The following is a 15,965-nucleotide window of genomic DNA, read 5'->3' on the forward strand; positions in this document are numbered from 1 at the left end:
CACTTTGAGCACTCCTTGTTAATTTTGGATCCACGTTTGGAGGGAAAATATGTGAATGTGAACATCTGTAGTGTGCTACAGATGCAAACTCTGCAATGAAGCTCCAGAACTGCTATTAAAATCGACCTCAGATTGCTTAGTCAGCTTCTTTTTACAAGCTTTTTTTCATCTGTCATGTGCACAGCAATTGAATTGGCAATTACATTGTTAAACCTGTGGCTCCCTCCATTGCTCTTACAGATAATTAAAAAAAAAAAAAAAAAAAGAAGATGATCCTGCAAGTAAGAAGTAAAAATGAGAATCTAAGAAATAAGACAAAGATTAAAAATCCGTAGCCTACATGCACGGGGCCAGAGAGGAGTTTGACTTTGTTGGGATGTTGTCACATTTGTCGGGAGGAGTCAGTTTCCGTGATATCAGAGCAGGATAGAGGGGGAACGGAGGGAAGCGAGATGTGCTGTTTGTGCTGTCAAAACCATTGGAGCAGCGCATGCGCACAATCGCGCCACTGCACCAACAATGACGTCACCCATTCAAAATACAGACAAGCCGAGACATACACCGACCGATCACCGGACTGGCGATGCACGGTTCACGTATCCGACCCAGACAACCGGCGCCCCGGACCAAGTGACGAGCCTCGGACGGTAGAAGATCAGCCGTCGCACGCCAACACCAAGCCGCGCGTAATCGAGCCGCGCTGCGTGGTTTTAAACCGTTCCTGTTCCTCAAAAAGGCATCACCAGGCTACCTGTCAGAGCAATCTGTCGCTCGGAGGTTATCGCTGCAGGTCTGTGGGCATGACAATGACTCTCGAGGATGATCTGACAGCAGCCGCAGCGAAGGGAAACGCGGCCGATGTGGAGTTTCTCCTGCAGGCCGGAGCCGAAGTTAACGGAGTGAACTGTTTTGGACGAACCGCTCTGCAGGTCAGTGCCACCAGATGCGCCTCATCGGCACATAAAAGCCCGTTTACGCACTAAAATGTTTTTTTTTCACGAACAGAGTTCACACCATTAACCTCTGCAAATGACCACCAGCGTTTCCCACTGGGGAGACATTTCCAACCAGGCTACTTATTTACTTACTGGGAAAGCAACGCATCTCAAAATGACGCGCGGTCTGTAGGGATCAAACTTCGGCTTGTTGAGGAAAAGCAGTATCTAGTTTTACTTTAGGAGTAATGCAGCAGGTTGATACAACTTATGATCAAGGAGAAGAATGAAACGAAAGTTTGTTTAGAGCCTTTAGATGGCTGCACGAGTTACTGCAGACACACTCAATGTTGTTATTTTTGGATGACTCATTTTCTCTCGGCATTGTTTTTAAATCAGGCTGCCTTAAAAGTAGAAAATATCCCTAATATAATAACGCTTTCAGGCCCCCATACCTCACCCCAACTCCCACAAAAATGTCTCATAGCCCATCCTGGTCTTTTATCTCTAAAATAGGCTATTACAGAGAACAAAAGAGCACAATTAACATCCTAACAGTGTCCACTGACAGCCAGTGTTGTCCTCGGCGCATTATCTTAACCCAGAAATATTATTTTTTTATATATTAGTCGTCTTATTAAAGTGAAAAGGCTGGTGCATCTCAAAATGCAGACTTTGCAAGTGATCACGTACAGGAGTGAGGAAAAAACACAAGCCTCCTTCCCTCCTGAGTGTGTTGATTAATTTAATGGGATATATTTTCTCTTCAGGATTTAAGAAAACGTTTCTGAAAAAAAAAAAAAAAAAAAAAAGGCTGCTGCGCAAATCGTTAGGGGCGAATTTTCATTTGGCTTTGGCGCCATAAATGTGGAATAGCAAAGCTGTCAGTGTCTCGTCATTCTGTTATTTCCTCTTGAATTAAAACACGAGTTCAGACAGTAAATTGTGATCCGTGTGGGACAGCACTTTACCCTGCGTCTGTGGGCTCTGTTAACTCTGCGCATCTGCAAATGTAAAAAAAAATACAGAAATAAATAAAAGAATTATTATTCAGTTTGCTATTATCAAATTGCAGTTCAAAAGCATCCACACACTGGTCCTCGATGCTCTTGCTTGATATGGGGGTTCAATAGAAATGAATCGGATCTCTTTGTGTTCAGAAATTAAATTAAATTAGACTCTAACAGTTATATTCTTACGAAGGTGATGATGATGGGGAGCATCCCGGTGGCTCAGGTGTTACTGAAGCACGGGGCGGACCCCAACCTGGCGGACAGCCGCACCGGCACCACCCCGCTGCATGACGCGGCCAGGACGGGCTTTGTGGACACTGTGCGGCTCCTGGTGCTGTTCCTGGCTGACCCGCAGGCCAGGGACAACACAAACTGTCGGCCTGTCGATCTGGCCAGAGACAACGGCCACACACACGTGGTTGCCTTTCTGGAGTCTCTGTGAAATGCTGCGACGTCGTTGTTTCCTGCTGCTTGTTTTTGGATGTAGACTCCGGGGCTGTGAGAACCGGGGCCTGAAGAGGCCTGCAGCCTAAACTGTGCATATAGACTGTTTTGCTGTAAATTGGTTTGATTTTTTTATTTATTTGTCCGTTTTTTTTTTGCTGAATAGGCATGGTTATTTTATTTTTAACGAAATCAAGGTTGCCTACAGCCGTAGGGTCGCTGCTCTGACTAATAGCACGAGTATAATATGTCTGGAAGGATCATAAGTCAGGCTGTGCAGTGCCGCAGTTTGCAGAGACCCTCACATGATTTACTGCAATTTTAACCTCCATTATCTCAATGAAATACCCCGATAAGCCTACAAGGAATATGTAGTACAGTGTACAGTTTTATTATATTATTTGCACAGTTTATTGTTTTTTTTTTATTTTATTGTTAGGCTATTATCGTTGGTTTACATTACAATCCTGATCAGATTACCGTATTTTAAATATTTTTCCGTGTCACATATTTAACCAAATCGCACTCAAGCGCTACTCAATAATAATATTTTGCACATTTGATCATTAGTGTCTACTGAGACACAGCCTATTCTGCAAACATTATCTTCTGCAGAGTCCCGTTTCTTGTTTGTACAAATGATATTCAGATATTATGCAATTTATAAAAAAAAAAAAAAATGTAAGATTTATTCTTGGTGTTTGACTGATAGGTACAAGAGAATAAAAAAAAAAATATGTAATGAGTATTTGACTTTGCATTTGAATTCATGTGGGAGTCATTTTTCTATTAAACACACCAGTAATAGGATCAAGGCTGATGATCATTTATTTATTTATGTTCAGTGAACACTTTGAGGCGATTTTTTTTTTTTTTTTTTTCATTTCAAATGGGCTTGAAACATGCATGTACATATTCTAAATATTATAAGCTATCAGCTATATTTGACAGGAGTTGGTACATAAATGCAGCACTAAATTAGACTTCTGTGTTGAATAATTATGTATAAAACTGATTTTTCCATATAAAGAATGCCAAGTTATATTTGCACGCTGAATAGGCTGTCGTTAGGAGTACAAAGCACTGCTGCGGCGCAGTCAGAATAAAGAGAAAAAAATAGAAAGGAGAAACAATTCTGAATATACGAACATGATTTATAACATAGGCTGTGCATCCACGCTTTGGAGTAAAACATTAGCCAATTTAGTTGAAGCCTAGCAGTTTTTATGGCTTTATGAAACCAAAGTGAGGTTTGACAACACATAGAAAAGTCCCCCAAACCAGGAAGGACATAAAGTACACTTGTTTTGTCTCTTCTGAAGTGTGGGGCTTAACATCTACACATGGATCCGGTGTACAGCCTTTGCGGTCTTACGTTTAATCATCAACGTGGCAAAGAGTTTTTATCTCAACAATAAATCCTGTTCAGCATGTCACACATGAAGCTTGTTTTTCCCTCAAGGCCAGAAATTCAAATCTGATCCTTCATTTCATTGGGATATAAATGCACTATTACTTTATCCATTACATTTTTTTTTTTTTATTCTTATACTTCATTGAACACTGGCCTTTTTAAAACACAGTCACCCGTCATTTCACCGCACATATCATATGAGCATGTGCTGAATAAAACCTTTGAGTGTTAACTGCAAACCAGAAGATTGATTCAACCAGTTCAAGGTGCTTTAAGATTTTAATGATTTACTAACAACCATCGACTGTATAAAAAAAAAAAAGAGTCTTATATACAGTCTATGTCAACAACGTAAAAGCCTGACCTTAGATTTCTTTAGTTTTTACTGAGCTATGCTGCATAATGTATTAATATAGCTGAGACAAGACGAGGCAGCAAAAGAGGAAACTTAAGAGAACAAGTGGGTAGTAGCAGAAGGGCTGGCACTCCTACAAAAATGTGAACTGCATTAGATGAAGAGGATTACAGTATATCAAAACAGTTTGGTGTGCAAAAATGTCCTTTCTTCTCAGTCGTTAAGTCAATAAATGCAGTCACTACACGTTTCTCAAAATTACTTAAATACTGTCAATAAGCTGATTTAGCTGGAAAAACCGTGTGCATGCACAGTGCAGATCTTATTCTAAATTAACTGCTGTTTTTACTGGGTTTGAAATACAAAACAGTCACAAAGAGCAAATGAAAGTGAAAGTAGCCCGCAAAATATAAAAAGTGTGCCCTGCTAAGCAAAGATTGAGACCTTCCCAGTATCAATGACGATACCTTTTAACCCAACTAAATTTTTACTGAAGTGTACCAGACATCTGAATTATTTTACCTGAGTGAATCCAACAAAGATGGTCAACATCAGGTTTGCCCTAAAAAATATAATATTAGGTTGAACTAAGGCAGTCACAGAGTATTCATGTGCTAAACTTGCAAAACATTTTTATTAGGTCCGTGTGTGTGTGTGTATGTGTGTATAATAAAACAGGAATAAAGACACCAATGGTTTACAGGCAACAAATATAGAAATTTGAACAGACCACAAAAATATAAATCCACAAAAAATATCAGGTAAAATCTTAAGAGGAATTTTTGTTGATCTGTTCAAATGTTTTGTACCTAAAACGTTTGAAGGGCCTGACAGAAAACAATGAGTGACTACATGGAGAAGTGTTCCAGAGAAAAAGAGTGACCTGTGATTCAATCTGAAGGGTTAAAGGTGGTGGGGTTGGGGGTTGGGGGGTTCATGGGCATTTTGAATCCAAAATTAAAAAAAATTAAACTCCAGCTGCAGACAGAGCTCATGCGTTGTTTATGTGAGGCACTTTCTTGTGATTCACTGATGATAAATCCACAGGCGGCGTTTGGGTGTGTTGTCCGTGTCAGCATGGGTGGTGTCTACGATCCGTATCCTTTTCTACGTCATTCTTTTCTGCGTACTTAGTGTTTTGGTAACATTACCGAAGATTGTGCCATTGACTGTAACAGAGGGAACAGAAGAGCTCGTAATCTCACGCGTCTCACACACACATGTACAGCAGCAGCAACTGCACTAAGATCATGTAAAAGTCGACTAGCATTTGTTTCAGGTCAGACGCCAAGCGTTTCCAGGGAGGCAAATTAATGTGCTTAGAAAGATGAAGAGAAACAACGGGGGACATGCTTCAAAATATTTGTTAAAGTTTCTTTTTAAACTGATGTACCCGTTAAACCCCAAAAATACTATAAAATATTACAACTTACCTTCCTGCAACCTCAATATACTTCAAGGGTGTTCAAAAGTATTGTTGCAAATAGACGCAAGATGTAGCCAGTGTGGTTTTGCAAAGTGCAATGAATATAGTAATTTCAAAGTTTATGCATTATTATAAAGCAGTTAATAAGCATACACTTTTGATTAAATATTCACTACCTTTATTGCCACATATTTGTTTAGTTCATATGTATTAAAGCTGTGGTGTGTTTTCATGCTATCAAATACAAGCTTCAATTTCAAGTTAAAAGAGCTTCTTTTAACGTGAAATGGAAGCTTGTATTTGAATTTTACTTTGAATACCACTATAAAAAGCACAATGACAGTCAGCCTGAGTCGGCCTCTCAGATGGAGGTTAGCCGTCATTGCTCCCTTATGGCACTTGGGCCTTATGATAATAATAACCGGATGATAAACGGGTAGTGCTTTGAGAGTGGTCATGCTCCACACAGTTTAGATTATTCTTTTGAAACACAGTTTAAGGAGGTGGTTTAAGGAAGGCAGTAGACATTAAAAATGAGCTCACAGTTCAAGATAGCTGGCTGGAAAAGGTTAGAAAAAAAACAGTTTCACAACGTAGTCACATACTTACTGAACAGAAATGAATCATCGTCAAGTTGAGAACTTACTTTCAAGGTCTTCATTGTCTGGGCCCAGTCCATTTGACTAATCTGGGGTATTGCAGTTAGCAGGATACTGCTGGCTTTGTTGGCGTTTTCCTTCATCGTCTTCAGCACGTTGTCAACACAGACCTGGGACAAGGGAAGAAAAACAGTCGTCGTGTGATAACGATCACTTACAGCGATGCGCATTTCACTTCCTTTAAGTGTCAGTCACTTTGCATTTTCCGAAAATTACGTTGACATCATAGACTGTGGTTGACAAGTAACCTAACACTGTATGGAACTAAAAAAAAAAAAATCTCGAAGGACATTTGTGGCAGCGTTGCACGGTGTGGAGGCAAGACATAACCCTGGAAAACCACAGCTGGTGTTGTGATAAGAATGTTATGACCTACATTTGTATTCTAAACGTTTAAATATGTAAAGACGAGCTCCAGCTCAATCCTGGACAGAAAAAAGTGATCTGGTGAAAGCGAATGTCAGTTTGATCTCGAGTTTATTCAAATCGCTGTCACAGCTGCGACCTGTGAGTCGGCCACAGAAGCAGCAGCGCATATAAGAAAGAATTCAAAATCAGTGCAGATGGGAAGATCAGTATATTGTCCTTCTAGCAGCCAGCTGTGCCCTGCACTCCAGTCAGTCAATATGTGGTCTTAGCGACACAGCGAATCTCGAGCCACTTCACTCGCTACGTCTACGACACTGGAACTCACCACATTACTCACGTCTAACATCATTACATGGAGACGGAGCATAAATATCAAAGCAGGGCAATAAGCCTGCTTATGTATCCTCTGAGGCCTCGGTCACTTGGTCAAGATGAAATATTGAGGTATATCTGCATGAAATGATGTGATAACAACATTACTCAGCCAGACAAACAGTAAGTCACAACATTATTTCCGTCCTGTGCTTGTGTTTACCTCCTGTAACCTTCATTAACCCCTCCCTTGAGTGCTTTGTTTTCATGTCACACTCAATGACTAGGTTCATGTTTTTGTGCCGTTTGCCAGGATGAAGACAGTGAAGCTGATGACTCAGTGTGACTCAACCTCCTCTGGCAGGGCTTCCACCGGAGGCTGGCAGGCAGGCTGACTGGGGAGGGCGAGGAGAGAGAGGGGGGGGGCGCCTAGAAGGTAGTATGAGGCTGGGAGGGAAGGGTGGAGGTGGAGGGGAGAGAGGGGGGCGGAAGGATGTGGCGAGCGTTCTGCAACAGGAGGGGGAAGAGGTCAGCTGCAGGAACTCGGAAGTAGAGTTGTGAGTCGGGCTGGATCGGTGACAAATAAGCCAAGATTCGCCCACGCGCAGTCTATCAACTGCATTACCCAGAGTGTCTTACACAGAGTCGGTCAGTCGGAAGCTGTAAGAAGCCACAGATACTCTAGTCTGCTTACAGAGTGCAAAAGCCTCAACGATTAAATGTAATACACAAAGTCCTTTTTTCTCTCAATAATGTTCATGCTTTAAACTTAAAGCAACATTGCAGGAAAGGCATTTGAGGACATCCAAACTATTAAAAGAAAGACTTCCTCATTTGTTCCCATCTACAATTAAACATTCTTCAGTAAATCAGCTCCATGAGGACGGAAGAAAAGTAATACTTTATACTACAAAAAACTATTTTAGAGACACTGAATATGTACTCAAACAATATCTATATGATTGATCAGTTTATGAATTTACTATTTTATAAATTTACTGACTTTACTGAAGTCAGTCTCCTGACAAATGAAGGTCCTTTTGTTTCCTTTTGTTTAGGTGCAACCAAGAGAATCTGCTTGTTAAAAAAACCAAGCTTGTGATAACTGCATCATCATCAAAGCACCAAAGTCCCTCGATGAAAGTAAAATAAAGCAAATAAGAATGCATTTGAAAAGCACACATTAAATTTCCTAACTGACTGATTGTTGGTTTGTATTCAGGAAAACAAAAACCCATTCAATAACGAGTCCTATCACAGCAGCCAAAAGACGATGTCTGACATTTTCTTTTGTTCGTAGTAAATCCTCTCAGCCTGGTACACCTTTGACCACGTGACTGCCATCATCAACACTTTTCTCCGTGAGAGCAATCAGTGATAATGACCTTGATTTGTTGCGTTGCATTCACAGCGCTGGCTCGGAGTCAACAAGGGAGGACTGGATAGAATTGTGCAATAATTGTTTTGTTGCACACTTGGCACAGGTGGTCCACACCTGCACATTCTTGTCTGGTGCCGAGCCAGTGGGTGTGTCCTGGGGCTTACTTTGTGAATCACTGGCGTACCAGCCCTTGGTTTCAATGATAGTGGTATACATTCCTTGTGCAATCCTTTTTTTTTTTTTTTTTAATTCTTTAAATGTTTTTAAAAAAAAGTACCCTTAGCACTGTGAAAATTAGAAATGCACACACATATAGCTGATTAACAAACCTTTCATTTAACACATATTAGAAGGGAGTTTGGTGAACCAGGTGAACTTTGCCAGTTTTGTTTTATAAGCAAAATTATTTATATCCGTGGTCCCTAATTTATGCTCCTGAAAAAGTCACTTTCTGATTTCGAGGGAAGGCTATTCCAGACGGTTATGATTATGCGTGGATTAGGCTATAATCGTGTTGGTGAGATTGACAGAGGAGCAACTTCAAAAATGAAACCACCAAGTTTGAAATACTTAGCTAGCAGCTGGTTGTCTAATTATGTACTAGCCTTAGCAAAATTATAAATCATCTGGCATCTCCACAGCTTAGTAAAGGCTGATTAGATAATCAGATGACCAGTTATGATGCCATTCACAATGGATAAATCATACAATTTAGCTAATGTTAGTAGCCTGCTGGTATCCAGCTCATGGCTTTATATTTAAAAGATGGTACACTGAATGCTAAAAAGTAAAAAAAGACGTGCAAGGCAAATAAAAGCAAGTGACAGTTAAGTGTGTTACTGCAGGCTGGACAGATAAACAGAACAGGGACGAAGTGCACCAACCGTGCATCACCCTTTGCCGACGATGACGCACACAAGGATCAAACAAGGACAGGAGAGACATCAAAGTGATAAAAACGTCTGCTACGACCTCCAGCCTGCCACTCACCGCCTCCTCGTGTTCCTTCCAACAGTCGTAGTCTGTTGCCATGGCGATGCTGGCATAGCACAAGCCGGCCTCCTTGGCGAGCACCACCTCTGGCACAGTGGTCATATTGATGACGTCAGCACCCCACTGGCGGAACATCAGGCTCTCCGCCCGCGACGAGAAGCGGGGCCCCTCGATGCTCAGCATAGTCCCTCGCTCGTGGCACTTAATCCCCAGGCTCCGCGCCACCTCCATCAGAACCTGCAGCAGGACAGAGTTAGTAACAGTCTCCACAGAGTATTCTCTACTGTTGAAACAATAAAACAACATCTGCTATGCTGTGTGGTATCTGCTGATCTATTTCAGTCTATTGCAGAGAGGCAGACATATAAAAGGCTGCATGATGGGTTTTTGTGGACCTACAACTTTCTGTGAACATTTTTTTCAATATAAACAATCTAAATAGACTGTCAAGAGCAATCTCGCTGTCAGTACTTTATTTTACTTTCTAAGTATATTGTCCAAAAAATTGAATGGTAGTAATAAAAGTAATGAAAATTGTATACTAATCAGTTACACAGTCAATGAGAAAATGCCAAAAAAACATCAATAAATGTAATTTATACCACAGAAAATTGTTAACCTATGCCTTATCCATTATTTTTGTATGCCACCGCTCATATGTTTTTTGTTTATGGATGCCTTTACAAGGCTACAAACTCAAGTGAGTAGAAAAAAACAAACCCCTCCTCTTTTCCCCACACTTCAAGTCATTTCTTGTTGGGCCAACTCATATCATGGTGCAGGAGTATTTGACAGTGACTGTGAGTCAACTGTGGGGAGGCTAAAGTTGGTGTTGGCTAAATGTACGTTTCTTTTTTAGAATAATTTTGTGAATCAAAATAAAAGATTCACCTCTCTGGTGCGGGTGCAGAAAGGCTCAGCCATGGGGACGTGACACACCCCGGGAGGACTGGTGGGCTGCCCATCATACAGCGTCTGAGCCCTCTTGGTCGTCCTGGCAAAATGGAGCAGGAAACAGGAAATATTAAAATAAATTCTACATTTAAAAAAAAACATTTTACTTTGTCAGGCCAATAAAAAAAAAAGAAAGTTGAAAAACCTAACTGAAAAACAGAGCAGACAATCAGCATGCCAAAGCACTGAAAGAGCAAATGTGTTCACCAATGATTGAGTAGACAAAACAAGAGTAGGAAACATCGTCAACATGAACACTAATGATAACAAGAACCAAGGAGCAAAGTTAGAGTTCTTAGTGTCACATGTAACATGAATACCAATTTGCCTGTCTGAAATCTTCTAAAGCAGCCAGGTTTTAGTGAATCTAAAGGTTTATTAGAGTGGCTGAGCAGTTTCCAGGCAGGCAGGCACGAGGAGTCACAGGTAGATTTTCACAATAGGATTATAGAAATAGGAAAGAATGCAGAAAAACAATGAACAAAATACACAATAAAAGGTCTGGGCCCATAAAAAACAGGTCAACTCAACAGAATGTTAGCTCAATACAACACAAACTGAATCAAACTGAGCAGACTAACCACGACCAAACTGACCTAACAAACTGAGCACAGAGGGAACATGTATAATGGCCGATCAGACTACAGAGAAACAAAGACAAACTAAGCTACGAATAAAACAAAACAGGACAATTAGACTGTAGTAAGAATATTCTAACAATTAAAACAAAACCCCCAAACTTTCTGAAAAATGTTATTTCAAAATAAAAATAGAAAAAGTGTGTGTACAGCATACACAAACATATAGTCATTCAGGCATACACACACTCCTTGATGAGGAATGAGGATACAGCACATGAAAAAAGCCTCCGCACCCACTGGTACCTCAAGAATCATGTATAAATATTAGATGGTGGGGGAAGCTTTTTGTGAGCTGCTCTGAATTTAACTGATTGCTTTAAATGGGCATATGATGTTCGATCGCAGGCCGCTGGATTGAATAGAGTCAAATTTGTTTTGTGGCAAACTTGGTAAGATCCTCCAATATCATATCGTGATGAGGCTTGTGGTCTACGCCCATACTACAAATAGAAACTAATGTACTGCCAACAATACTAAATAAACTGAGAATGATGTATAAAGAAAACTGTGTCATCCTTTCTGTTTGCTGATGTATGTGCAATGTGAATGTAATGAGAAAGTAAACCATTAGGTGTAAACTGTAAAGTTAAGTGCAGGACGGCTACCGACTTTATCCAAATCAGCTGTGTGGCTGCAGGAGCGGCCATCACATCATCATTTAGCTATTTATCATGTTATGAACAGTCCCTTTACAGCTATGCAGGGCTATAAAAAAAAAAAAAAAAACCCCAACAGAGAACAGCAGCAGTCTGGTCTCTTGCACCACACTAACAATGGCCGTCCTGCTGAGTCAGCGCCGGCTGCCTCCCTTCAGCTCTTTCTTGAGACGGTAGGGAACACATAGGAGACGGCTTTATCTTCTGAGCTTGTTACACTGAATTCTTGTCGAGGGCTCAGTTATATTAAAAGGTGCATAGATCATTATGAAATGAGGTAATTTTTGTTTTGATGTGTCAGTAGTGCTGATTCCTGGCATAGCTTTGGTTCACCTCTATTTTCCCAGGGAATACCCAGTCATAACACAATTATGCTAGGCATCCAAAACATGTCTCCATCAGCAGTAATCTAAGTGACAAACCTTATGCTTACTCATAACCCTGGCATTGGAAGACTAAAGTCTTAAATAGATTGAGCCAGCTGCAGCTCCACTCTGCTAAAAAAAAAAAAAAAAATCAATAACAACAGTGTGGGGGATAAACTGTGAGCGGTGTACAACGGCTGCTTATGCTACACAAATCGAGTTATCTTGGCCTGGTATTTCATTAGCAAAGTCATTTCAGAATCATTGTTGCAAAGAATAGCTCCCACAGCCTATAATCAAATATTCAAATTATCCCTAAAAATGCTAAATATGCTGTGGACAACTAGGAATGAGACATAAACAGCAAATACTCCAACAGCGACTTCCAACACAACTCCATCATATCAGGTCTGAAGTACAGCTCGCCATTTGAAAGGTCTAAAACTTAAAAGAAAGAAAAAACACTACAGCGAGATCTAACTACAAATTATATTTATAATTGTAATATCTGGACATGGTTATTATGTGTATGTTGTCATTTATGACAAATCACTGTAAGTAAAGCAGATACAGAGGTTATTTTTTTTAAATGAGAATGTACAAATAAAGAACATTACTCTATTAGGGCATTTGAATTTTTTAAGTAGTTGTTTGAGCTTTTTAAATGTGCATATACATATACATTAATTCAGATTTTAATCACAGATACAATTTTAAACAAACATTAATGGTAGCATGAAAAACAGATCAGTTAAATGTTAATGTTGTTGAGGTGCCACTTGGCCAGTATGTCTTTTCAAATCACTTTTATCAAATACCAAGAACAAACTGTCATACTAAGCAAAGTGAAACTGCAAATGCAACGAATGTAAATGTAGGGTTAAACTAGGAGGATCTTACTGTGAGTCAGTTATTCTTAAAACGCTATAAAGCCAGTAGCACTGACCCACAACAAACCAAGTACAGAGGTGACATAAAAAAAAAAAAAAAAAGTAAAGACAGTGTTCAGAAACAGGCGGTCACATGCTCTGGGACAAGTCTGAACAAGTCCCAACAAGCAACTTCCTCATTTCTGATAAATAGATCTTGCCTGTGCTACAGGCTGGGTAGCTGAGCCTATTCATCAGCTCCACTAACACAGGCGAGTAAAGCCACAGGCCACAGGCAGCGTGATGTGGCTGTACACAAGTGTGCACGGGGACACACTGACACGACTGTGGCACGGCAGTTTACTACTAATCTCAATTCAACCAGCTGCGTGCCCACTCATAGCCACCCTATTTAAAACAACACCTCTTCACTGCACATGTTGAGTCATTTAATGTAATTTGTGCAATCAGCTAACTGAGCACGACACTCCCACAGGGTCATGCTACACATCGGTTATGTGTATGTATATGTGCCTGGAGGGCAGAACGCTGCTGAGAAAATATGCTTTCCCATGTCGGCGAAGAAGAGAGAATCTCTTTCTCCGTCTCCTCTCTAAGGAAGAATGATCTTAAAGTGGTTAAAAGCGGGGAAATAGACAATTTTAAAGGGCTTGTTGCAACAAAGGGATATTTATTACAGATGTAAACAAACACAGGAATCAGTCGTCTGAACTTTCATCAAGAGCAGCATCAAAAAACCTTAACAGCACAGTGAATCAATGTAAACTGATATCACAGGAATTAAAAATCTAGCGAAAAAGTAAGTAAGTAAGAAAGCCGACAAATTGTGTACATTAGCTCAGTTAAGTGAATGAACGAGGACTGAAGGCTGAAATTCTCACAACTCGGAGACTGCAACACACTGAAAGAAACATGAGACGGGCAGGAAGGAGCCCTGCCTGTTTAGAAAAGCCATTTCTGTAGCGAAGTTCGTGAGTTCTGTTAATACATTGGTGTCATGGTTTCTAATAGGTGGCATTTTTAACCGTCACTGAAGCCCTAAGCAAACGACGACACTTGAAAGCCCAACAGAAGAGAAGAACAACTAGCCGAGGGTAATACTGCTTCCCATTGAACATCATAGTAAACAAATACCGGCTTTGACAAACGTGTCAAACATGGTGAGTCAAGTCCTTCCCCCCCCCCCAGTTCTCACTCAACTATCTGGACATCCTCGTCACACAGTAACATGAATCCTGTCAGTGAGACGTGTGGGAAGACGCCTGCATTTTTGCACAATAGACCTCCTGTACAAACATTACATGACAACAGCCAATAACAAACTTTGACAGAAGGTCAAATTATGCAACAGAAACCCACTGAGGGCTTCATTCATAAGAAATCAGCGACGCGGCCGCTTTATTCGCATAAACTGCACGCTGTGGTGTGCTGCGTTGCTTTCCAGATTGGATTTCAAAAAACGTTCAAAACCTTTAAATAAGTGGAAACGCTTAGGGTGTTCATAGTCACAGATTATGATAAGACATGAATGTTGTGTATGTATGTATGTTGGGTAGTACAGGGCGGCTACAGGTCCTTTAAAGAGTCTTGAAATGCCTTGAATTCACATTTACAAATAAAAGGCCTCAATAGTCTTAAATTCTGTTTGAAGATTTTGATTTAGATGCTGTAAGCCTGTCGTCTAAAATCTAATGTTTGGCAAAATCACTTCAGAGTCGACTTCAAACGTCTCCGTCATCCTGTTACAGTTTGGCGACACATTTGACGTCTGCAACTCCGGGTTAGGTGTAGTGATTAATTTCTTTAAGAACAAATATATTTTCATTTTCAACGTATTGCAACAAATTGTCTTTAACTGAACCACTACTTCCCATTTTGCCACACTTACACCTTTGAACTGTCAGCATATTCATTCGTACAACTATATTTTCAGATTTCATGTTAATTGTTATTGCAATATTGGCTTTAAATTCAATTAAACAGTGGCACTAAAAAGTCATAAAGTCTTAAATCTAACTTGCTGATGCATGTAGACACCCTGTGGTACGCAAATGAAAACAATGTTTAACTCTGTGTTGCCCGCAGGCAAAGGCCCCGGTTCGTCATCCAGCTGGGTGAAATTTACTGGCTAATAGGACTGTTCTTCGGCTGAAAAACTGAGTCTTGAAATGCCTGTTGCGTTTTTAGTTGTGAATGGCAAATTAATGTCTCCACATTGCTCACCGTCTAAAAATGTACTTTTCTGAACCAGGCAGCGATCGGGGGGGGGGGGGGGGGGTCATAAGCTCACAGAGAACAAACAGGAGGAATGGCACTGAAACTGAAATCATGTTCTGAAAAATAGCCAGAGGAGACAGACTTCCTACACACGTTTCTGCATTAAGCTCAATCTAAATATATCTGTGTGCCACTGGTAAACGCAATCTTGTTTTTTCTAGCCTGAATATTTCTGCTCTTGCAAACACATCATGTTTTCACTTTAACACCACTTTAAAGAATAGTATTCCCCTCACTATAATGACTAGTGTCGACAGTGACTTTAAAATACATATTAGGAAATACAATTTAAATGCTCCGAAATTCTCCTATACATTCTGCGCATATGTTGGAAGGAGACAATATCGCAATATCTCTCACCTGTCGATAAACTGATCTATGAGGACAATGTCTCCCGGCTGAATCTCCTCCCGCAGTGAGCCACAGGCCGTCGTAACCAACACATGCGTGCAGCCCAGTTCTCTCAGTGCCCAGATGTTGGCCTGGTAGTTCACGTTGGACGGCATTATGGTGTGTTGCCTCCCGTGTCTAAGGATAGGAAAAAGCAGCATTCGTTATACATCGTTAATGGTGATTTTTAGGTCAAACGTATATGAGATATATGCTCGGATTTAACAAGCAGCTCATTATTAGATGGAGTGACACATTGAGGAGATGCCAACAACACAAGCTGCCTACTATATCTGACAACTTCACAGTTTATCCACTAGATGGTGCTAATAGAGCACATTTTCATACACTCACTGGCCACTTCATTAGGTATACCTGTTCAACTGCTTATTCATGCAAATACGTAATGAGCCGAAACTCTGTTGTAGAAATGGTCAAGAGGACCTGCTCAAGTTCAAACCAAGTGTCAGAATGGAGAAGAAAGGTGGTTT

The 15,965-nt window shown here is 40.5% G+C and overlaps 2 protein-coding genes across 2 annotated transcripts in view; one reads left to right on the forward strand and one right to left on the reverse strand.

The window, feature by feature from the left end:
- The first annotated feature begins 481 nt into the window (after window positions 1–481).
- On the forward strand, window positions 482–3,107 carry cdkn2a/b (cyclin-dependent kinase inhibitor 2A/B (p15, inhibits CDK4)). Its single transcript, XM_070827974.1, has 2 exons — window positions 482–929; window positions 2,139–3,107. Exons 1-2 carry the CDS (start codon window positions 801–803, stop codon window positions 2,388–2,390), a joined length of 381 nt encoding a protein of 126 aa, XP_070684075.1. The 5' UTR covers window positions 482–800; the 3' UTR covers window positions 2,391–3,107.
- A 949-nt stretch (window positions 3,108–4,056) lies between these two features.
- The window catches only part of mtap (methylthioadenosine phosphorylase), a 15,297-nt gene continuing 3,388 nt past the window's right edge, over window positions 4,057–15,965 (reverse strand). The window contains exons 4-8 of the mRNA XM_070827644.1: window positions 15,445–15,612; window positions 10,193–10,295; window positions 9,299–9,538; window positions 6,234–6,356; window positions 4,057–5,330 (exon numbers count right to left, since the gene is read on the reverse strand). Coding sequence (XP_070683745.1) covers window positions 5,292–5,330; window positions 6,234–6,356; window positions 9,299–9,538; window positions 10,193–10,295; window positions 15,445–15,612 — 673 coding nt within the window. The 3' untranslated portion in view covers window positions 4,057–5,291. The remainder of the gene's footprint in view (window positions 5,331–6,233; window positions 6,357–9,298; window positions 9,539–10,192; window positions 10,296–15,444; window positions 15,613–15,965) is intronic.

Source organism: Pempheris klunzingeri, chromosome 3 (assembly GCF_042242105.1).
Source record: "Pempheris klunzingeri isolate RE-2024b chromosome 3, fPemKlu1.hap1, whole genome shotgun sequence".
Taxonomy (NCBI): domain Eukaryota; kingdom Metazoa; phylum Chordata; class Actinopteri; order Acropomatiformes; family Pempheridae; genus Pempheris; species Pempheris klunzingeri.

Coding starts and splice junctions, on each gene's coding strand:
- cdkn2a/b (XM_070827974.1), top strand. CDS start 801: ATGACAATGACTCTCGAGGATGATCTGACAGCAGCCGCAGCGAAGGGA. Junction 930..2,138: donor TTGGACGAACCGCTCTGCAG/GTCAGTGCCACC, acceptor ATTCTTACGAAG/GTGATGATGATGGGGAGCAT.